This window comes from Thermobia domestica, chromosome 17, assembly GCF_964235325.1.
Source record: "Thermobia domestica chromosome 17, izTheDome1.hap1.1, whole genome shotgun sequence".
Taxonomy (NCBI): domain Eukaryota; kingdom Metazoa; phylum Arthropoda; class Insecta; order Zygentoma; family Lepismatidae; genus Thermobia; species Thermobia domestica.
In genome coordinates this window covers 73234384-73258859 of record NC_137470.1, presented here as the reverse complement: position 1 = coordinate 73258859, position 24476 = coordinate 73234384, and the positions used below count along the sequence as shown (strand labels likewise).

The 24476-nt window shown below is 36.6% G+C and overlaps 1 protein-coding gene across 1 annotated transcript in view; it reads left to right on the top strand.

Annotated features, from left to right (window-relative positions):
* Positions 1–24476, top strand: part of Snx16 (sorting nexin 16) — a 96936-nt gene that overhangs the window by 58158 nt on the left and 14302 nt on the right. Inside the window, exons 5-6 of the mRNA XM_081743446.1 lie at positions 12592–12810; positions 19045–19181. Coding sequence (XP_081599572.1) covers positions 12592–12810; positions 19045–19181 — 356 coding nt within the window. The remainder of the gene's footprint in view (positions 1–12591; positions 12811–19044; positions 19182–24476) is intronic.

Sequence of the window (24476 nt, the reverse complement as noted above, 5' to 3'; positions counted from 1 at the left end):
TATTTAGTGATCTTCCTTCTTAGTAAAAGGTTAGATATAATTTTTAAAAAGAAAGCGTATTTTTAGAAACCAGAGTCCAATATTTCATTGCAATTGTTTTCTATTTTTAAATTAGAATGAAAAATAAGCATAATGATTTACCAGGTTGGTAAAAACAGTGAAAGAGCTTTCTTCTCTGTGAGGAGATCAATAATCACAGAAAAATACCACTGTGTTTTAAATTTACAAATAATAATATCTATAAGTGTGCCGCGAGAATCCAAGTAACACCCGTAGTGTGCCGCAAGGTGAAATAGGTTGGGAAACGCTGCCATAGATGAAAACTCTACCACTGAGTCATCAATCACCCGCTTATTAGTTTTGTTAATTATTATATTAATATAAATTAATGAATGCCTGCTTATGTTAATTATTGAACAATTACATTGTATACTTCGTAAAGTCAAAAATTATAAATTTGTATTTACTGTACATACAGTGAGCGCAGAAAGTGTTCGCACACCTATGCTATTGAAACGAGAATGCCTGCGAAAAAGAAACAGAAAATTTAAGAAGTGTAATAACACACACAATATGAATAGTGAAAACTAAGCTTTATGAATATATCAATAAAGAACCACAAAGACAAGTTTAATGGTCAGAAAGTAAATAAATTCCGTAGAAAATGTATAGAGTAGACGCAAAAAGTGATCGTACACCTGACGTACGAATACGAAACAAAGATACCACAACTGGGGTTCACTAGTATTCACCTCTGTATAGCATGACGAGTAACAGAATGAGTTTAGTTGTGAATAGGAGTGAAAAAACTGCACGGTGGGCTGTCGAAATGGGAAGCAACCGAACAGAAACAAATGAGGAGACAAGAAAAGTAATTATTAAAGTGCATAAGAAGGGTAAGTCTTTGAGAAAGATAGCAAACCTCAGGGGCAGATCCAGAGGGGGGCGATCGGGGCCATCGGCTCCCCCCCCCACAAGAGGAAACTTTCTTAGTTTATATATAAATAAACCCATCCATAACAAGTTTGGAGCTCTTAAAAGTAGCAGTATTACTGCCGACCGCCCCTTCCCCAGAAGTCCGTCCTGGATCCGCCCCTGTATAGAGTAGCCACAATCGAGTATTTTCCGCTGTATGTTAGGAGTCGTTGTCTTGCTGAACAATAAATTGTTTTCAAGAACCATCTTCTGCGCACTAGTATGGAGATATTCCTTTAATATGTTAATATACACTTTGTGGATCATCACTCTATCGATAAGGTGGAGACGACCCACTCCTGAGGCACTCATACAACCCCAGACGAGCACGGACCCTCCTCCGTGTCTTACTTTAGGGACGAGATTTTGAGGATTCATCTCTGTATTCACCTTGCGCCATACCATACGCCTCCCATTGGACTCGATAAAATTAAATTTACTTTCGTCCAAAAATATGACCCTATTCCAGAAAGAAGCCTGATCCCTTATCTTTATACTCTTTTTCAAACTTTAGTCTCTTTATACGATTTGTCTTGTTCACCCAGAACATTTTCCTGGCTATCCGACCATGATACCCTGCAAATATTCCGCATTGTACTGGCTGATACTTTAACACCGCGTGTTTCCAGATCCGTTGCCAATTGCACAGCACTACTTTTTGTAACCTTTTTTCTTTCCCTAATAATGTAACGTTTAACTTGTTCACTCAACACTCTTGGTCTTCCAGTTCTTTTTTATTATTATTATTTTTTTATTATTTTTTTTATGGTTTCGCACAGTGATAGAAACATTATACATCGCAATTATTGTTTGTACTGTTGAACGAGGCCTGTCTGCAAGGTTTGCCAGGGGCGGATCCAGGACGGACTTCTGGGGGAAGGGGCGGTCGGCGGTAATACTGCTACTTTTAAGAGCTCCAAACTTGTTATGGATGGGTTTATTTATATATAAAATAAGAGTTTCCTGTTGTGGGGGGGCGATCGCCCCCTCTGGATCCGCCCCTGACTCTATAATACCTTGAAACAGCTTCGCACACCTCCCCAATCCCCAGACATGAACCCCATAGAACATCTATGATCTGTTCTGGAGACAAGAATCAGAAGGCACAGCTTGTCTACTAAAGAAGGCCTAAGAAAAGCTATTCAAGAAGAATGGGACATAATCAGTCCCGAAGCTACAGAACTACGAACTACTACAGGTGAAATCAATGCCACGAAGACTACAGACAATCATTAACGCACAGGGTAATCCCACAAAATATTAAATAACGTAATATACTTTATAAGCATTAATTCAAGCATAAGTGTACGGTGACTTTTTGCGTTTACAAAAACGGAATTCTCTCTTTTCTTCTGAACAAAACAGTGATTATGTTTGTTTGGCCTTTCTCTTGTATATAGAAATAAAATGTATGAATGTGTAGTCTTAATTCTGGTTATTCTTATATATATTCTGGTTATTCTAATTCTGGTTATATATATATATTCCACCTCCCGTTCTCATGCTAGCTGTTTTCAATATAAAGTATGCACGGTGTACGAACACTTTCTGCGCTCACTGTAGGTATGTTGACAATAAGCGAATGTTATTAGAATATTTGTTGAGATTTCTTTTCCTTCACTGCCTTTCGCCTGGTTAAAAAGTAGTTTGCAGTGCTTTGGAGCAGCTGCAGGTGGGAACGCGATAATGTTTGAGACATACCGGCGACTTTTTTGTGTGTGAAAATAAGACCTTTATCATTTACGTAGACAATTGCTACTGCAGTTATTTACTACTTTATGAGAAAGACATATCCAACTACAAGAAATTAATACAGTATATATAGCCTATTCATTATTGTGTTTCTCTTTTAACAGCTACTAGCTAAGGATGGCCAATTCCAGAATTTTTACTTTCCGGAATCCGGAAAGTAAAATCGGAAAAATTCCGGATCTCGGAAAAATTCCGATTTTTTCTAAATTCCGGATTTTTTCCGAATGTCGGAATTTTTCCGAAATCCGGATTTTTTCCGAATTCCGGATTTTTTCTGAATTCCGGAATTTTTCCGAAATCCGGAATTTTTCCGAATTCCGGATTTTTTCTGAATTCCGGAATTTTTCCGAAATCCGGAATTTTTCCGAATTCCGGATTTTTTCTGAATTCCGGAAATTTTCCGAAATCCGGAAAGTAAATTTTCCGATTCCGGAAAATTTTGGCCATCCCTAATATATATATATATATATATATATATATATATATATATATATAATTGTCTGTATGTCACAATGTTCAGTCTTCACCAGCACTCATTTGGGTGCCTGACATAACACATATATACAATGCTACTCTGATGCTGCACTCACATTATTAGCAGTGGTGGACGCTCAGGGGAGCATTCTTTTTCAATTTGGCGGGCCTGCGGCCATTACCTACTTTTGTCACAAAATTTTTAGCAGCTTTTGCTATTTTAATACATTATCCCAGACCCGTCCATTGATATGTGGATAATCAAGCTCTTCAACACTGTTTTATGAGAAAAATTTGTAGAGTGCCTTATCTTATTCCTCTAGCTCACATTGTATTCAATCTTCAACCATACAAGGTCTCTTTTGTAACAACTGAAAATAATAAAGTAGATGAGGCACCACGAGCGATGCACTCGATCCTCCGACTGCCCGAGAACAATCAGGAGCTACCACCTGGTTGTCAGGTCTACAAAACCTGGGAACCATGGGCAAGCAGCTTAGTTCGAGTTGAGAGAGGATAGTCGGCGGAGCTAGTGGAGTGCGCGTGGGGAACAGAGACAGAGAGGGAAAATACCTATGATGATGATGATGATGATGATAGAGATTAGAGAAGGTAATAAAGAAGTTGAGTTAATACATACAGAAATTAAAGAAACTAGTCAGGCATTGCCTGTACAAACTAAAGAGAACGAACAGTCATATACCAAAGACTGAAGATAATGATACTGAGTCACCAAATGTAGAAACTTTGCAATGCGTAGATGGCAAACGAGAAAACAAAGATAATGACGTCAGCAAAATAGGTGTTCATGTAGTTGAACGAGACAAAGAAGCATATGAGGTGTTTGCAGTAGGAAAATCACTTTTACATTTAGGTATGAAAAGAAAAGAAAATGTAGGGAATTTGGTTTGTCTGAAAAAGGCTGTTCTTTTGAAGACTCATGGCCAGTAAAGGAAAAAAAAATATCCAAAATATTTTCTGTACTTCATTAGCAAGAAATTGTCAGTGTCTCCACTCAATAAACATTGCCTGCAAATCAACTGATCGTAATCAGGTCATTACGAGGTGCGAAAAAAAAAAAAAAAAAGACTGGAGTAATAACTCAGGGTACTTATATTATTGGTTCCTGTCGGTGGTGTCACCTTCAAAGTAGTCCCCCTCTGGTTCAATACACTTCTTCATCTGCTGCCATTGTATGTAATATCCCTGGAAGCCATGTTCTGTAAGGGTCTTTAGTACGTTTTCCGTTTCTTTTCAATCTCATTAACGCAAGTGAAATGTGTTCCTTTCAGTTGAGATTTGATTTTCGGGAACAAAAAACAATTACAACGTGCCAAATCAGGCGAGTACGGCGGTTGTTCTAACACTGCAATGTTTTTCGAGCCAAAAATTGCTTGATATTATCCTTTGTTCTATTTTTACCTCGTCATTTTCCGCCAACGCACTGACATACGTGTTCACTGTTTGTCGCTTATCTCGTGAATGGCTGGGCCGGGTGAGTCCAGTTCATTATACTAGGTATGGGAGGTATGGTAGTTTATTTTTCCAAAAACAATGTGCATTATGTTAATTATTTTTAGTGATACAACTACAATCTTTTTCTTTGTGTGTGTGTGTCGCAACTCGTACATATGTGGTGTCAGGCACTCAAATTTAAATTTATCGGGGGCCGCGGTGTCTCTATGGTAGAGCGTTCACCCTTGGTGCATGGGGTCCTTGGTTCAATCCCAGCTCGTGTCATATGAGCCTTGTAGTGGACAAACACCGTGTGCTTGGGTTTTCTCGGGGGTTCTCCTGTTCCCCCCACTTCCTTCATTCCACGCATTCATTTCTCATCATCACCTTCTCCAAATGATTTTTTTTTATTTATTCGAAGAACATGTATTATATTATGTAAAAGTAAAATTTGTTCTCAGAGTACAAACAAGTATAAGAGCGTTAGAAGGAGAAAACGTAATAATAATAATAAAAAAGGATTGCTTGCGCACTGCAAATGTAAGAGCAAGAAGAAAATATTTGTCAGTGGTTGTCAACGACTCACTGTAAGATAAGCAGCATGCTTAGGGAGTGTTAAGAAGAAAAGTGAATTGATTCATCAGGATCAAGAACCTAGATGCATCGCAACAGCGAAAAACAGATCGTGTTGTTGAAAACACAGAAAGAAGAAAGAAAAACACACTTGGATTACAAATGGCTCAGTCATTTGATGCATGCCGAACGGTCATTACCACTGTATGTAATAACAATTTGTGATTTCGAGTCAGTAGATATGTTGGTTATAAAAGATGGAAAATACCTAATCAATGTTGGTTTTGTAACCTAAAACGTTAAGCAAATAAAAACGTAAATAATGTCGTAGGGCAGTCCCTAGTTATGATATACAATATTTTGTGGCATAAATAATAATATTTAAAAAGTTTTAGTAACTAACCTATTTCTTTCTAGGAAGCATATTTTTTTCTTTAGCTGAAATGGCGAGCTCCCATTATTGCATTTTAATTTACATTTCTTTTAACAGGTATAAATTAACTGTAATACTCAGTAACATTCGTGTATATTTCTTAAACATTTTAAAAACGTTTACTTGTTACCAGAACAAATGAATAAATATTAGGTGCGTAGCATAAAAGTGTGAATCAACCGAAGATTAACCCATGTTAATGTTAGGTGATAAAAAGTCAACTTCTGTTCATTCATTGGTCGTATTCATTTCCAGAAAATTACTGTTCATTGTTCACAGTGTTTCTAACTGTTAATAAGAATTGACATTTAAATAATAATAATAAATATATAAATAAAAAGAAAGGTGGAAGAGAATAGATTATATTCTAGTTTTCTTTTTAAGTAAAATAAGCTAATTAAAGAATTCAAAATCTTACAGAGAAGATAGTAGTGTTGCTTAGCAAGCCATTGACATTTATCCCCGTCTTCTGTTGTATATTCAAAGTATTAGGAAGGACAAGAAAATTCCCAGCTCTTCAATCTGTAAAATCAAGTACGTTGGAATAAGATAATACAAAACCTGTCCGCAAAGTAATTTCGTACATTTTATTGGGAAGCGACTGTACGTTGTAGCGCGCTCTATCCGCCAGAATCGACGGTAGTGTAAGTCAACTACTGAGCGAGTGCTTGTTCAGTTGTCTTCGAGCTTGCATAGGTGAAGGACGGGCGTTTTCGTAGACCTCTGTTTCATCTTTTGTACAAGTCGCGATGCAGCACTCACTGGAATAAAGATACGCGATCAAGTTTTCTGTGGAACTTAGCAAGTCTGCAGGGAAAATTTTCCCGATGTTTCTACAGGCCTTGGGGGATGAGTGTTTATTCCAAAGGTAAGTCTACAGATGGCAGAAGGCGATTTTGGAGGGCAGTGAAAGGGTCGATGACGAAGCCCGCGTTGGACACTGTCAACCATCTCTAATGACGAAAATGTGACTCGTGTGGAAGAACTTTTGCACACAGACCGTCGAATGGGTGTTCGTTTTAATGCCTACATGTTAAATATTCCAAAATCTCATCCACGAGATTGTGACCAAGGATTTACACATGAGGAAAGTGCGCGAAGAGTGTCCCAAGAATTTTTACTGACGACCAAACATGTCACCGAGTGGAAATTTGTCAAAACGTTTTGGAAATGTGTGAAAATGACCCTCTCCTTTTGGACAATGTTATCACGGGTGATGAAACGTGGATATTCTAGTATGACCTTGAAAAGAAGAGGCAAAGTGCCAAGTGGCACACCTCGGCTACCCCTGAAAGGACATCGTTACACAATTAACGACGTGAAGGCAGCTTGTGAAATGGCTTTAAGCTCACTTCCTGAACAGATCTTCCAGGATGCTCTCGCGGATTGGAATTCCCACTGACAAAAATGTATCGAAACAGGACGACAATATTTTGAAGAATTTTAATGTACAGTTATTCTTATGTAAATAAATGTCTTTTCTTTTCATACTTGTAGACTTGATGACAGTTTCCGAACAGACCTTGTATTCTTATTCCTAAGCTTACAACTTTTGGAGAAGTCACCTTTAAATTATAAATTGACTAGAGCTCTTTCGTGTGGATCCTAATGTTTCTGCATGATCTGATGCTGGAGTGAATCACCTGAAGTTTCTTTTAGCTGAAGTAGTTGAAAATAATTTATATGGCAATAGGGCAGATGAAATTGTGTTAAAGTTCAAAGAGTTTTGTTCGAATTCAAATTGTAAAACAATTATGAGTCAGTATCTCTACTATGTGTAGGCTCCTCTGTCTTCCACTTTCTAGCTGGAAATTGATGAAATCAGATGAAATTGACGTCTCGATTGGAATGCCATCAAAACTGCTGGGGCGACGAATGGAATTGCCAAATGGGTTTTCAAATTCTGGGAAATAGTTCGATCACTCTTCTTGGATTCCTTCTGTGGCGCTGAACTTCTTTGCCTATGATTCAAGAGCGTGGAGCAAAGTTGCCTCCAATTGAACCTGAAGTTGCTGTTCTCTTCTTCGATGTTACATCTCTAAGAAATTCATTACTACCACGTTGAGACGTGTCTCGTGTAGTTTTGTTGAAAGGGCACATTGATGCTAGCGTTCATTCAGCTAGGAAGCACTTGCAATGTGGAAAGGAATGTGATGTGGAAAGAAAGGACACAAGTCTTACCTTTATTGGTTAATTTTAATTTATAATGACAAAGTAAATATGAAAGCTTACACAAGTTCGTCTGATATTAAATGTACGAGATTAAATGTACACTTAAGATTAAATGCTTTGTATAGGCTAAATTAATAATTTAATGTAATCTGATTCTAAAATGATTCAAACAGTCCAATTGTTAAATTTTAGTTTTTAACACAATATAGGAGTAACATACATGATTTAAGGTTACTGCATAGTATTATACGAGGGGCATACTGGAAGTCGTGAGCAACATTTTTTCACAACCGTAATCTTTTGAAACCAAATATATCATCTCAATTTACAAACCTTTCTTTCCCTTTTCCACGTAGTCTCCACTTTTTTGCACACATTTTTCCCATCGGTCTGCAAGTTTGAAAATACCCTTGCGATAGAATTCCGTTCCAGCTGGCCGTAGACACTGACGCACTGCTTACCGAATATCCTCCAGTGTCTCGTAGCGATGGCTTCGCATCTGTTCCTTCACAAAACCGAAAAGATGGTAGTCGGAGGGTGCCATGTCGGGGCTGTAGGGAGGATGTGGAAGTGTTTCCCACCCAAATCTCCTGATCTGCTCCATAATGGCACTTGCAGTATGCGAACGCGTATTATCCTGTTGAAGGATGATCTTTCCAGGATGTTTATCACGAAAAGCATGACGAGCTTCAACAGTTTCTGGATGTAGCGGGCAGAATTTGTGATTTGTCCAAACTCAAGAATGTCAACCAGAATGGAACCCTGTGCATCCCAGAGGACGCTCCTCATAACTTCCCTACAGATTGCACTGTCTTCGCTTTCTTCTTCGGTGGTGAATTCAAGTGGTGCCATTCCACACACTGTCGTTTAGTTTCAGGTACATAATGATGGAACCAGCTTTCATCTCCTGTCACAATACTAGTCAAAAAGTCATCACCTTAATGTTGAAATCTCTGAAGAAGGGTTTGGACAATGGTTAGTCTCTGATGTTTGTGGTCTCCTCGGTTAATAAACGTGGGACCCAACGGGCACAAGCCTTCCGATAACCTAAGCTGTGAATCATTTGTTGCACCGCACTATGTCCAACACTAAGTTTTGCAGCGATTTCATTCACAGTGATACGCCTATCTCCGCTAACCAGTTCATCAATCCTTACCTTGTTGCTTCCGTGGAGGCAGTTCGAGGGCGCCCACTGCGAGGCTCATTTTCGATACTCGTGTTTCCATCCTTAAAATGTTTTACCCACCTTCTAACACTGCTGGCACCCATGCATACATCTCCATAGGCATGCTGCTGTCTGCGGTGAATTTGAGAAGCAGATCGGTCCTCTTTAACAAGGAATTCAATCACAGCACGCTGTCGAAACGAAACATCGCTGCTCGTCATTTTGGAAATCCTTCCTGAGGTCACGTGCTAGCAACAAACAGCGTCAACGTCTGGAAGGAAAGAAAGAAAGGTCTGTAGATTGAGATGATATGCTTGGTTTCACTTACAAGTAAAGATTACGGTTGTGAAAACATATCGCTCACGACTTTCCGTATGCTGCTCGTAGAACTGTTCAGTATTTGGATGACTTTAAAATAAAGACTATAAAACTTCAGCGTGCAGTAATTTAGAGATATGTTAAAGTAGTCTTGATTTTTCTTTCATGGAAATTCAAATTTATAAAGAGAATTTTCAGTCAATGCGGAATGTTTAGCAGAAGGATTGAAGTAGTGCGTAGAATTTTGTACGATTCAGTAGCTACTTCTGATGGCCTTCAGGAATCATCCAGAAGAAAATTCATGATATATTATGGACGAAGTGCTCGTGAAATGAATGACGAGGGGATAAGGAAAAGAAAATAAACAAAAAGAAGATGAAGAAAAGAAATTAAAGAACATCATTCTAAATGAGCTTGAAGCTAAGATTAAAATATTAGAATATGTGCAATATTGACTAGAATATAAAGCATTTGAAGAGGGAAATGAATTGTATAACACTATTGATTTTTTGCCTAAAGATGGATCGTTAGTATAGAACTGCGAATTATATTAACCCTTATCACTACATTTTATCCACCCTTTTTCAGTGAGGGTCTTACTGTGAATTTTTCCTTCCATATGTGACGAAAGTTTCATCATATGACTAACGTTACAGGGAAAATGTTTAAGTTGTTGCTTCGTAGAGGAATTTTTACTAGGTAAGTGTTGTGTGTACGTGTCAGAGTAGAACAAAGAGAACTGGAAGAAGTCGATCATTTCAAATATCTGGGAAGTATTTTGACGAAAAACGCTTCCTGCACCAGAGAGCTCAGGTCGAGAATTGCCATAGCCAGAGAAGCATTCAACAAGAAAAGGTCACTCTTAACTAACAGGCTCAATATTGGACTAAAGAAGAAATTGGTCAAGTGCTATATAAAAGGAAATGTTTAGGAAGCTTCAAAATGTGGTGTTGGAGGAAGATGAAGATAAAATGGACAGAGGAACAAAGATGTTTTAAAATGGATAGGGGAGAAGGGGACGCTTCTAGCCACCATCCTTCGTAGAAAGACCAATTGGATTGGAAATATCTTGCGAAGAAATTGTCTTCTTTATCCCACCATAGAAGGGAAGGTGTAAGGAAAGCTAGGAATAGGGAGAAGAACATAAGTGGTCGATGATTTGAAAAATAGAAGAAAATATTGGGAGTTAAAAGAGGAAACTGAAGATCGAGAAACATTTGCAGTCCCAAACTGAAAATTAAGAAGAAAAAACTCATAGGACAGGACCTGCAGAATACTTAATAATAATAATTATAATAATAATAATGTGTTCTGTAATTTCATAATAAAATACATTTTATTTATGTATATTACAGGTGATTATTCTAGTTGGTTAGTCTTGGGGTCCCGGGTTCAATCCCAGCCCCTGCCAAGTGAACTTCGTGGTGGACAAACACCGTGTGCATGGGTTTCCTCGGGGTTCTCCCGTTTCCTCCCACTTTCTTCATTCCACCATTTCATTCATTACTCATCCTCACCTTTAGCGTAACCGGCATAATCGTGGGACGTAAAACTCAAAAGATTCCATTTCTAGTTGATTAGTGGAAAAATTATATATTACTTATGTACGATGTTTTCTTGGTCTTGTTTATCCATAAAGATGGGAAAGCCTGTGGGGCTAATTACATACCAGGGAAAATTTCAGAAAATGCTCTGGAAAACTGAAAAATGTCATGGAAGTCTTTCCTGCAGATTTTGTCTCCACCTTGTTACAAAACTTCCTAAAATAGTGTCACCTAAGATGTGAGCCAATGCATATCCCCTTTACAAATTTCTCCAGAAACTCTTATGTATCTTATTTTGATCAGTTCCTTTGTTCAGGGTTGTTATAAACATTTTAATTTCCTAAGATCGCTTCTAAGATGTGATCTAATACGTACTCCCTGTGAAATTTTAGTAGTACTTTCAAAACTGTTACTTACCCTACTTCGATCAACAGAAACTTCACATAAAAAATAGATTATGACCTTAACAAGTGTACTCCAGGTCAAAATTAAGTCCGTCAGTACACTCCTGGACCATGAACTTGAGGTTAAAGCATGAAGCTTTGAAAATGAAGATACGATCATCTCAGGAGATTAGATTACAAGGTATGGTCTAAAATCACACCTCCAAGACCTAATATTCGTCCGGAGGATAGATTGTGAACTATCGTCTTAGATGATAGAAGTTATTACCTTCATTCAAAGTTATTCATTCAGGTGTCTGCAAACACACCTGCAGAGGAAAATTTGTAATCCTTTTTATAGAATTCAATATCGAGCTTCAATCTTAATATATCAGTTTGCAATTCCAGTGTAACAGCTCTTTTGTCTTTATTTCTTGATTTTGTTGCTACATATCTTAAAAAAAATTTTTTTAAAGAAAACAATTGTTTCCATCTTCAATGGTGAGGAAGTTGTTTCTAACAAAGACGAGATTAGTTTTCAAATCAGAACTGTGATAAATAACTAAATGAAACAGGTGTTCGCTACTGTTCTTGTATTTGACAACAATCAAGCAATTCATGCTGGATTTTGTGTGACCATTTGCTTTAGTACAGTGTATGTGACAAACTAATGCGACCTAAACATGACTTATGAATCTAGAGCCTTTCCACTTGATCTGTGTCCCTTCTGGCGCTGCAGTCGATGTGTGCTTTCCCGTACCTCCCTCAAAAGAGGAGGGAGAAGTTGTTGCGGCCGAGATCTTTCAATTGTTAGATGCGGAAGCGTTGCCAAAATGAATTATTTAACGGACTTCGCTGTCCTCTATCTTATTAGCCATTCTAAGTAGCCTACGATCTTCACTCAAGACCAAACGATTGAATGACAAATTGGCAACGCAGCTGAGGTCATTCACTTCTTTTCCGTAAGCAAAGGGAGAATTTCCTCCGTCAGAGGGTGGCAGGGGTGGAGCCAAAGTATAGTTCGCATACTTTCCGAGGGCATAGATGAGATAGACAGGCTCTAGTACTCAAATAGGTCGTCAGCTTAGCTAGTAAATTTAACAACCAGCATCATGAATTCTCTTTCCAACAAGAAATATTTATTTTAAATGATATAGTTATGACAGATTTTGCGATATCTCAAAATTTACCACCCCGTGCAAATGCACGTGTTGCACATGTAATAGAGCCGACCCAGCCTTGGATTGCTTATTTGAATGCACTGTATTATTTTTTTTTTTTTTTTTTTATGTACAGTATATTGGTTCATAATTAACAAAGTAGTTAATTACTTTTGTTTATTTACAGTTGAAGAATGAATTTCCTACTGTTAAACTTTCCCTTCCTCGCAAGCGGTGGTTCGGAAATAATTTCGATCCGAATTTTTTAGAAGAACGAATCAAAGGGTTGCAAGGTTTTGTGGATGATATTCTTTCCTCACCAGACATGACCAACGCGAAATTTGTAAAGGAATTCTTCTGCCTTGATGAACCACCAACTTACAACGATAGCCTAGAGGAGTCACGAGTAAGTTTGCTTTTAATCATATTGGTGTTGGAATTTCATTAACTGTGTTAGTAGGGTACTATTGCTTAAACCACAAAAGGAGATAATTAAAAATCAGTTATTTGAAAGTTAAATAAGAATTCTACTTACAGTGAGACCTGTCTATGTTGGCCATCATCAGTTCCATTGAAAAGTGGCCAACTCACAGAAAATAAGTGTAATTGGTGTATTTTAGAATAGAATTTCTATCGACACATTTGCACATTTTGAAATGGTTAGCTTTAACCTTGAGAATTTTTAATAAGGAATGGCACGACAGCTACTTTTAAATAATGTATAGAATAATCATAAAAGCATACAGTACTAGAAAAAATTACTACAGTATGTTTAATATTATGTACATACTTTTCTCTTCCTGAAAACTAGTACATATGCACATTCTAATTTTGTAGTTAACTTACTCTTGTTAATGAGCTACAAGTGTTTCCCTCGAAGCAAATGATGTTTTGAAAAAATCTTAAGGGAATTCATATCTCAAAATCCCTTCTTCCTTTCGACAAGCCGTCAGGTCTAATAGTTGACAATTGAGATGGTTAGCTTTAACCTTGAGAATTTTCCGGAATTAGTAAAGCTCCTCACTGATGAAAGGAACCGATATAGCTAATGGTTATACCAAAACAGACAGGGTAAACAAATACGTACAACCATATCCTGAATTTATGTACGTGCTTTTTTTATTCACATCTTCCTTCACCACCCCTTTATGAGGATAGTGCTCTGGCCATTGACCTCCAAGATCAAGTTGTGGGAATCCATGCTTCTTTGTCTCCAGTCATAATTACAGTACATCTGCCTCTCATATAGGAATATGAAAGAGTTAAGATAAATAACAAAACGGCATTTTGCATGGCCAAGATACGCAGGTAAATTTATCATTGTAAACATTGTTTCAATGCATCCAGCTTCCCAGATAGACAGGTGGCGAACTTACAGAGTAATAAGTAACGGTATGTTTTATGGGAAAATGCAGGTTCAAGACGAACCAGGCCAAGATGAACAGGTGGCCAAGTTGACAGGTTTTACTGCATTTGTAACATAAAAACAATTGTCACCTTTACTTTATTGTAAACTTCGTCTTGTATTGTGTCTACTTTAATGTAAAGCTTTCATTAAATTGATTTGTCTTCGGTGAAATCGCGTAGTCAATTTTTCACATGGTTGTGATTGTTTCAGTCAATTTGAAACTTCGTACACTTTCTGACGACAAAATAAAAACACATATGACAATAATATACAAATGAAGGGTAAGGGGAAAAAACAAGGAATGTCCATGTATGTGCTTTTTCGGGTGCTTTGCCCTATCTGTTGGTGACTCTTGGTTCTATTTGACTGTATATGTCATGCATGCGTAGATGTAGAAATGTCCATATAAAATGGGCAAAAGATTTAACTAACTCTATTCTTCTTACGCGGTTTGCAATATTAAAACGCCGTTTTCTCAAAAATGCAGTTTTGTGACATTCCTTCTTTTTTCCCCTTACCCTTCAAATATAAATATTATATAATGGAAATAGTATAATAAAACGAATCACCATCGTATGTTAATAAAAGTGATCCAAAGGCGTAGACCTTCATAGGAAATTGAAATAGGATAAGAAATGCGAAAGCAAAAATTCTAGATATGCTATGGGACAAGGGAAGCCTTGATAGGCATATGACAACTTGACATCCATCTTAAAATGCACAGTCTTGGATTTGGATCAATTTCTTACAACTATAGATTGTGAAATCTTTTCGAAACGAAGTTGAAACCACTTTTTATGATGCTTATATCCAGTTGGTATGCCTGTTTGTCTTATATATGTAGAATCTTGAACTCAATTTTTCACATATTCCAATCAACATGAAGTTTTATACACTTTTGTATGCGTAACTACAATTAATAAATTAAATTTTTACCTACGTGTACATATAAATTCAGGGACAAATTGCGAAACCTAATTTTGGGCTGGTACATTTTGCCTCCTAAACGGAAATTAACAGTTGGTGGGAGATGTTACTGAGGCAAACGGTCTTTCATTGAGATGGCACATATTGTAAAAGAAAGAAAAAAATGTTGGTCGAAAGATAATCTGTGTTTATTGATGATGTATGTGAGGTTTTGTATTTGCAACTAAAAAAGAAGTGGTTCTGTGTAAGTCATATGTTTTCGGGGAATATACTATTTATGCTTTCGAAGATTGTACTTACGTATATAGATGTTTGTATTGAAACGAATGGCGTAGTGTAGTAGAGAGGAATCTACGCATGTCGCTTTTGCGAATGTGATTCACAATATAATACCGTAACTTGTGCAGGTATCAACATCAATTTTATAAATTGTGTTGATTAAATATATGGAAGAAATTAAGGACGAGGTGAAACCACAAAAGAGGAAATAAGTATTTTTATATAAGAGAACAGAAAACGGAGCGTAGTTCATTTAGACGGTGACGGTGACCATAAGAAAAAAGGATCCCGGGAAAGTATTCAAGAGAAAAAATGATGATATCCAAGTGGGATTGTTAAATGAAGATGTTAATGTCCAGAAGGGATAATAAATAAAGAGAAAATGTTTGTCATAGATGACGTATTTAGGGGAGGGGTGTTACGATGTAGAAGTAATCTCTTGATTAACAGGAGGTACGATGGAGTGACAACTCAAGTGTGCTGATTAATATGAGTAGCGATGGAGTAGCAATCTAATAGTGCTCAGAAGAGGAGTTTAGTTCTCAGAATTCAAGAATGCAAAGTGGTTAGATAAAAGATAAAAGGGGGAGAGTTGTTAATTAGGTAAATGGTGTTCCACATTGACCATTCATATAGACTATTATAATAAACGTATAAAAAAAACGATATAAACCTACCACTCGTAGGGTGTCAAGAAATCTGGGAAAATTAAGAATATAGTAACTCCCTTCTTTGCTACGCTTGTTCTTGTCCCTTATTGAAAACGTCTGTATCGTCTTTTGTTTTATTTTCAACTCTTGTGATTTCCGTTCAGCATTTCTCAGCCACATTACGTTTTCCTCCATTATTTTCATCTTTGTAAGCGAACATTCATTAACACACATCTCTTCAACTGCATCAACACTTCTACGTTTGGTCACGTGTTCTAGTGATGTATTAATGATTCGAATCTCCACGAAAAGTAGCCTCCTCTAGTCACTGAATCGTACAGTGCCTCAACCATTTCTGTAAAGTAATTTATTCGAATAGTAGATGGTACATACAAATATAAAAATCATTTTAACATACTATTATATTTTCTGTCAATATAAAATGCAGCACATAATATAGCAAGAAAAAATATTCTCTTAGTTTCACTACAGTAATATGTATTTCTGATACAGATATATCTATATTAATCTTAATTACAGTAAGGACATTGTTCTATAAAACGTAAGTATTTTAACTGGAGGTTGAACTAACTTCTGCGAACGTTTTTCATCATAACTGCAGACCGATTATAGATAATTCAATAGGTTCTGGGATATTCGTGGAGTTTGTAATAGCTACAGATATGGTGTTTGGTTTATAATTCTGTTGTTATTGGGATTTTTTTTTTTAATTGGAGATGTGTTTTGCTTGTGACTGTACAAGTGAAGATTAACTACAAATTGATGAAAGGGGGCACCTGGATCAAGTAAAGTGAGATGTTTAAGTTATTTTTAGTATCGCTTAAAAGAAAGTCTCCCTTCCTCGCTTTCTGTGTCCTTTGCTAGTGTTCTAGCTACTTCTTGCAAATCTTTGGCATCCCAGACGTCCCTCGTTTTCACCAAAACAGATCTTGTTCCCGACAAAAGTCCAGAAATTCAGACCCGGGTCGCATCAACTAGAGAACCTCCAAAAACTACACGTGTTCCGTTTGTGTTGGTCTTCGGTGAACTCCAGCTCTTCGTCCCTCACCTTATATCGCCAGCCTAAAGCTTAACCAGCATATACACCGGCTCAATGATACGGTTGTTTCCCCCTAAAAGAACAAACTCTACACTTGTCTGTAAGCCATCTGCAGTTTCTTTGAAATTTGACATGGTGGAAGACGAACTAATGGATACTGAGTGGAGGGTACTTGGCCCACGTGGACAGGTTCACCTCAAACGTTAATCTCTGAGGTTTTGGTTGCTTTTTCTTGTGTTTTACTCTTCGTGTAACTGTTGTATACTTTCTCTATTGTTACTATTAGTACTATTTATTATTATTATTTCTATTTATTGTTATTGTTGCTAATCTTACTATTTATTTTCATTGTCATTATATATTTGTTATTTCCATATGTTATTTTATCTTTTTTGTTTCATATATTTTGATTTGTTCGTTTCTAGAACTCAACCACACGCGTTGACGGGAATTTCCCGTTTTTAAAAAAGAAATATGACTGCTTGAGACTAGGTTTACGCTGGGAGCTGTGACGTCTCCTAGCCTCCTCTTTTGATTGTTTGTGCACATACATTTCGCTGTCTGTTTTCTGTGAGCTGTTATTGTGGAAATATTAGGTTTGCGTGGAAAAGCCGGAACCGCATGTGGATTTTTTCGTAGTTTTTTTATTAATGATCGTACTATACTTTTTCTACATGTAATTGTAATCGAAATGGAGTACGAGAAAGAACAAAGGCGAGTTTTAGAACTGTTTTAGAAAAGGTTGAAAAGTGGTGCTCGAGGTTATGAGCATAGGAAGATTGGAAAGTATGGGAAATTTCCGTCACTGCGTGTGGTTTCCTTCGAAGAACTTCATGTAGTTGTTACAATTTCGACTTTTTCAGGTAATAAGGTTTTCGCCGCACCCACAATAAAAATTAAGAAACCTTTTTATGTCCTTAAGAAGTAAATATATCAATATATCTGTAGCAAAAGTAACTAAATAAAATACGTTTAAACTAGAAAGTTATGGCCAGTTATTCTTAGATTGAGGGGATTTGGTACAAACAGGGCACGTGTGTCTGTGTGTTAACGTGAGCTTTTATTTACTGTCGTATTGATCGTGACGGGGTCAAATAGCCTCGTTGCTGACGTACCCATTAAACCTTATCCAATCATTCAATCAATTTCATGTGTCAATATTGTGGTGATATACATTACCGCTCAAAAGTTTTCGAACACCCCAGATTTTTGTAAACATCTACTGTGATCATATTAACTTGGCAAGGGAACTTTAACACCCTGCGTCAAAGGCACTCCTGCCTAAAGCATAGAATTTGGCAGCAGTTGAATCGAGGTCTGAGAGGTATTGTAGATGATATGTCAAATTATATTTCTTACAACTGAAACCAAAAAAGGACATTTTATATAGATGTTACATAGAATAAACTAAACTGTGAAAGGTAAAGCATCATATTAGTTTTTGGTAGGCGTGTACACGGAGGGTGAATGCAGTGACAGAAATTTTAAAGAATAATTAGTTTTCCAAATTTTGCAGTACTTTATAGCTTGTTGATATGCTAATGTTTAAAAAGCCACAAATACCATGCTTTGAAGTGTTTACGACGGTCAAAATACATCCTTTTTTGGTCAACTGTTGCTCAGTGGAAGCGTATATGTAATACTCATTGTTACTATTTCAACGAGCAACAATGGAGCATACGAATCCATCTGAAACATTTTACAGAATCAACAAGCTATAAAAACTGCAAAACTTGGAAAACTACTTTTTCTTTAAAATTTCTGTCATTGCATTCACCCTCTAAGTCCATATTTTCCAAGCAAAACTAATATCTTGCTTCACCTTCCACATTTTTGTTTCTACTATCCAAAATCTATGTCACAGTGTATTTTTTGATTTCAGCTTTAAGAAGTACAATTTGACATTTCATCTGCAATACCTCTCTCAGACCTCGATTCAATTGCCTTTTTTTTTCTTTCTTTTTTTTCTGTAGGCAGAAGTACCTCTGATACACAGCAGCTAGGTTCTCATGTCAAAGTAATATGGTCACAGTATATGCTTATAAAAATCCAGTGTGTTCGAAAACTTTTGAGCGGTAGTGTACGTTTGTCAGATTCAGAACCAGATGTGCGTAACTCGTTCACGTAGCTAGTTTGGTATTCAGTGTATAAATTAACGAATTAATGGGTAGCTTGAAAGTTTTTTTATCATTTCTATCAGTAAAGTTTTTGCAATACTTCGCTCTCAAAAACATTGAAGTGAATCTCTTGTTCTTAAATAAAGCTTTAATTTTTATCCATAAATGTAATTTTATTTTATTTATTTATTTTTCGTAGGCAATATTCGAAGCTTTGGAAGAAACGATTTACCACTTGCGTCAACAGATTAAGAATAGAGAATCGGAAATTCAGAAACTGAAAGCAGATCTTGACCGAGAGTACAAGAGAAACGAGCGGTTAACATACTTTATAAGGTATTTATTCATTTTTTAACACACATGAATGTTTTGCGTTTGTAACATTTATGTGGTAGTATGCCAAAATCATGGTAGTTATCCAAATTACGTAACAATGGTTAGATTTTCAACGAACTTAAAAAGTTTGTTACTGAATTTTCTACGTCTGTGTATATTTGCGAAATTTGTTTTTTTTTTTTTTTTTTTTTTTTTTTTTTTTTTTTTTTTTTTTTTGAGCCCTCCATTCGATATAGCATCGGAAACTATCTGAGAAAATGATGAAATTTTTCACGTTCCCTTATCGTTCCTGATATACTGGCCAAAAAAAGTTCAGATGTAAGGAGATTTATGGAGCCAGATCTCGGGAACCATAAGTCATAGAGAAATGATTTTGGTGTTCATAAATACCTAAAAGGATGGTAAACATTTTGGCACCAAATAGTAACCAGTGGTCACTGTCCATCTGGTCACCGTTCCCTAGATATTGGCCAGAAAACTTCGGATTTCAGGAGATTTAAGGAGCCCTATCTCGGGAAGCGTAAGCCATAGAGCAGTGGTTTTCAAACTTTCCGATAACGCGGACCCCTGTTCATTCGGGAAGCAATCTGCGGACCCCTTTGCAATGCTACCTAAAATTTCTCATGGTATTAAAGATATACTAATTAGAATTATCACTGACAAGCAACAGATAAAGAAAAATAATGCAATAAGTAATATACTCTAAAGATACATGACTGTTTCCTAGTGAACGAATTTCAGTTGAAAATACCGTAATTTTTATGACTAAAAATCACTTTAAAAAAAGGAAATTCACTTGATAAACAACGTTCTCAAATGTGGAGTCACTAATGTGAGGAATGAAATTCTTTGTGCTTTTTCACAATTGCATTGAAATCTGGTACAACATTTTTATGCACCGCGGACCCCCTGACTAGGTCCTATGGACCTCACTTTGAGAACTACTGCTATAGAGAGATGATATTGGTGTTAATCAATACCTAAGAGGATGATAAACATTTTGGTACCAAATACAGGGTGTAAACTTAATTTCTGACCTACCTAGGAATTTTATAAAATGCATGAATAAGTAAGAATACAATGAAGAAACGTTGCACATCTGATTTATTTGAAAAGAAAAATGTCCAATTTATCAGTAATCAGTACTGTTTCCCTGACGTTCCAAGCATTGTAAGATCCTAGTTCGGAAACTCTCCACTAGGTTGTGACAGTCCTCTTGTGTGATGACTGACCACTCTTCCTTGAGGAGTTGAATCAAAGTTTCTCTGTTGCGAGGCCTTGATTTCTGAAACACGCTGCCCTGCAGTCGAGACCATAAGTGCTCAATAACATTAAGGTCCGGACTAATACCTGGCCAATCATTCCTCACTCTGGGGAACTCCTTGGCGATCACATTCATCGTTGCCTTTGCAGTGTGACATTTGGCTCCATCCTGCATCAAAATCACGTGCTGCTGAACAGGAAACATGATGGGATTAGTAAAAGACACGCTCGGTAAACTGGAAGTATTTTATCTCGGTAGTATTGGGAGTCAATGTTTTTTCCTTTCTCAACAACAATAAGTTCCGTTTTCCCATAGCTTGAAATTCCTCCTGCCAACATAACCTTTAGAACGAACTTGGGCTTCCGTACAGGAGGGATAGTTTCAGGAGACGATGTTCGAATCCGATAATTTTTCCGGTTCGGTAGAGGAAAGAGCTCCATCAGACTCATCGGTAAATAGCACTTGAGTACGTTTCATCCGTCCCTCAAGAGAGTAATCAGCAAAGCCTTCATCTTGCAATCTCTCACAAAAGTTGTAGCGATCGGATATGTTTTTCTGCGAAAGCAGTTGTTTTCTAGGCTGCACATAACACTTTCTTCCCCAGTCGGTAGTCCGAAGATATTAAGACTGCCATGTGACTAATCTTCTTTCCCGAGATTGATATCTTTCTGAAAAGTTCAGTCTTTTAGCTACAGTTCTTGTTTCAACACCAGGTTTATCTTTAACCCATTTCCGTATTTGCCTCTTTGTTCTTGGTGTAAATTTAGTTGGCTGCCCTGTTCTTTGTGCATCCTTAACATCCCATCATTCTTACGCATCTACTTCCTTACAGTGTTTTGGCTGATTCTCAGTTTCTTAGTTGTTTCGGATACTTTCACCACCAGCACTAAGCACTTGAATTTTATGGCGAAGCATTTCCCCATCCGTTGACATTGTACTGTATTGCACTTGTACACTTGCACTTAAAAATATGAGTTTGCACTTTAAAAGAGTTATTTTAAAAAGAGTGCATTTTAAATATACACGTATGTGGTTTCAAAATCCATGTAAATTTACCCAATAAATTCACATTAAGAGGGAATCAAACTGATTTCTTTTTTGTGTAAACTTAATTTCTGACCCATTTGAGTAATTTTCCGGAACAGGTGGCGCCAAACAAATGCTCACAATTTTACACTGGTTGAAGCAGTATCACTGGAAGTTTTACAGTTGACTCACTAAATAATGTGATCATTTGTCCGATAATGAACAGTATTGCTTACAAAATAGACCTCGTCATGCGCAGTATATGTAAACAAGACGTTCGTGATAACAACCTACATAGATAAACACAAAAAATGGAAGTGACGTAGATATGACAAATTATTCGTTCAAAACTAACCTATGAGAGAGTGGTAATTAAGATATAGAACTTTATAGAGGTCAATTTGATGATCTGTGACAACTGTGTAACGCGAAAAATCAAGTAACAAAAAACAAGGTGGGTCAGAAATTAAGTTTACACACTGTAGTAACCAGTGGCCATTGGTCAACATTCCCCAGAAAGTTCGGATTTCTGGAGATTTAAGTAGTCATAGAGAGACGATATTTTATAAATTTTTCAACTTTGAGCATGTGTCTTCGTAAAACAACATATCGTTGAACTCTTAAACAAAACATGTGGAAAAAATTGGGTACTCAAGGAAATTATAAATGGATAGATATATTACAAGAATTGTTTAATGAGTATAATGAGTGCATAAAACAATTGGTAGAAGTTAATAAAAAAAAAATCTTTTAAAATTCGTTCTGGCAATGCTCTTGGAGCATTTTCAACTGCTTTTTCATGAAATGTCTTTGGCCAATAAGAAAATCAAATATTTCAGTCACACCTGTATTACTAATCACAGGCATAACAAAATTGCGTATTTCGTAGACCAAAGTAGCGCATCCTTATCATGTCTCATTCACTGATGGTCTTTAAGTAAAATTAACATATGACGAGAAAGAATATTGGTACCAAGAATCCACCATCAAAGCCCAAAAGCATACAAATTATCTACTGTTGACAGTTATCCGAAACAAGAAAAAAAAGTAATATAAAATGAGGACTTCTATTCTGTAGTGGGTGAGCGGTGGCTCAGTGGTACAGCATTCACCTCTGATGTATGGGATCCTTGGTTTCATCCCAGCTCCCGCTAAGTGAGCTTTGTTGTGGACAAACACCGTGCGTGTGGGTTTTCCGTTCTTTCCCACTTTCTTCATTCCATCATTTCCCCCCATTTCTCATCCTCACAGTCTTCTTTAGCCTATCCATGGGACGTAAAACAAAGCTTTCTGTCCCATCATCATAAAGGTCCAGGGTTCGATTCCAGAACTTGGATAATCAATCACTACAGCTTTGACTTGACTCAAATCCACACCACGGACACCAAGACGCTCAACTGTTCTTCATCCACCATCAAGGGTCCTTGATACGACCAAACCATCGTTAATTCGCAACTACCAGCAAAAGATGACGCCTTAATGACACACCAAATGCGTAGCTGTTCATTCATCACTAGGGTCCCAACTACGTATCAAGAAAAGAACCATCTACATGAACTGCCATAGGTTGCCCTGGTGTCAGTCACAGCTCTCAGACACTGCATTTACAGAGGCCAATTTGCAAATTACATCTCTCATTTCATCCAGTCTTCACTTCGGTTTCTGTTGGGTGATTAGGGATAGTCTTCGTTCATCGATGGCCAAGATCAGGACAATTTAAAGACCCCGCTTGTCACCTCCCAGTGTCTTCACAGTGCTTATTGTTTGTCAGTGCATTCAGTGTCTACATGAACTATGAATAAAACTTATTATTCACTTTTTACTTTTTTATTCTTAGTTCGTGTAATGACACACTAAAGGTATTGTTCAGGAATTTTTCTTCCAGTTGGTGGGGTAATGTAATGAAACCACGAACTAAGAATAATAATAATAAAAAAAAATCATCATTAGTTTTATTAAAAAGTCATAATTCTGTGGGTGAAACCAAACGAAGTTTTTTTGTAATATTTCAAATTTTGCATACGTGCATAACATAATTTTTTAAAAAATCACAAGGACAAACGGTTAGAAGCAGAAGCAAGGTGTTCGCAATAGTCAAGAATCACCTGTAGTCAAATAACATAGTGTTTCTTAGTAGTAATTAACATTTTGGGTAAAATCATGAAAAAAATTAAAGCAAACCTCAGGGTAAATTAAACTTCAATATACTTCTTAATTTTCCGCCATTAGATAAAATTATTTTTGTCATTTTCCTAAGATTGTGTAAATTTTAAAATCCAAAATGATGGTTTTGGCAAATTAGAAAGCAAAAATAATTAAGACAAACAAGTACAATTACTTCATATAAAATGACCAGGTTTGTAACCAAGAAAGCATTCTGCATCCTACATCGAAATGGAAAAGTCTTTAAGAAACTACAAATACAGAAAGAGAGACCACTGTCTGGTCTAAACTAAACAGAATCTGCAGTAAGGTGAACTATGACATCAGAGAACTTTAACTGTCTATTTGCATGTGATATATATTAGAAGGTCTCTAAAAGTGACAGGTAAAATTGGAATATTTAAATATTCAGCTTATTTCTGTTATAATTTGCTTAGCATTTTCTGTTAAGCAGTTAAGCTAACATACTATGTCTGGTTTCGAACGCAACACTCCTGAATGTTTAAAGTTGAATAATTTATATTGTTTATGACAAACATCCACTATACTACCGTTGTAAGTCAATTGTTTCTTTAATAAAATATTGTCATTTACGACAAGAAGAGATTGTAACCATTCGTTTAGTTTGACATTTTAATTTGAATTAATCGTCTGACTAAATTTATTCACGAATTAACCATTCTTTTTAGTTGATATAATTGGATCTTTATTTATTTTTTTTAACTTATGGTACAATATATATTTATTAAGTTTTAAAAAAAAACATCCTTCACTCTGTAGTCAAACTTATGAATATGTTCGCAGTCCTTGCTTAGTATGCCCTCACAAAGGAGGTATTTCTT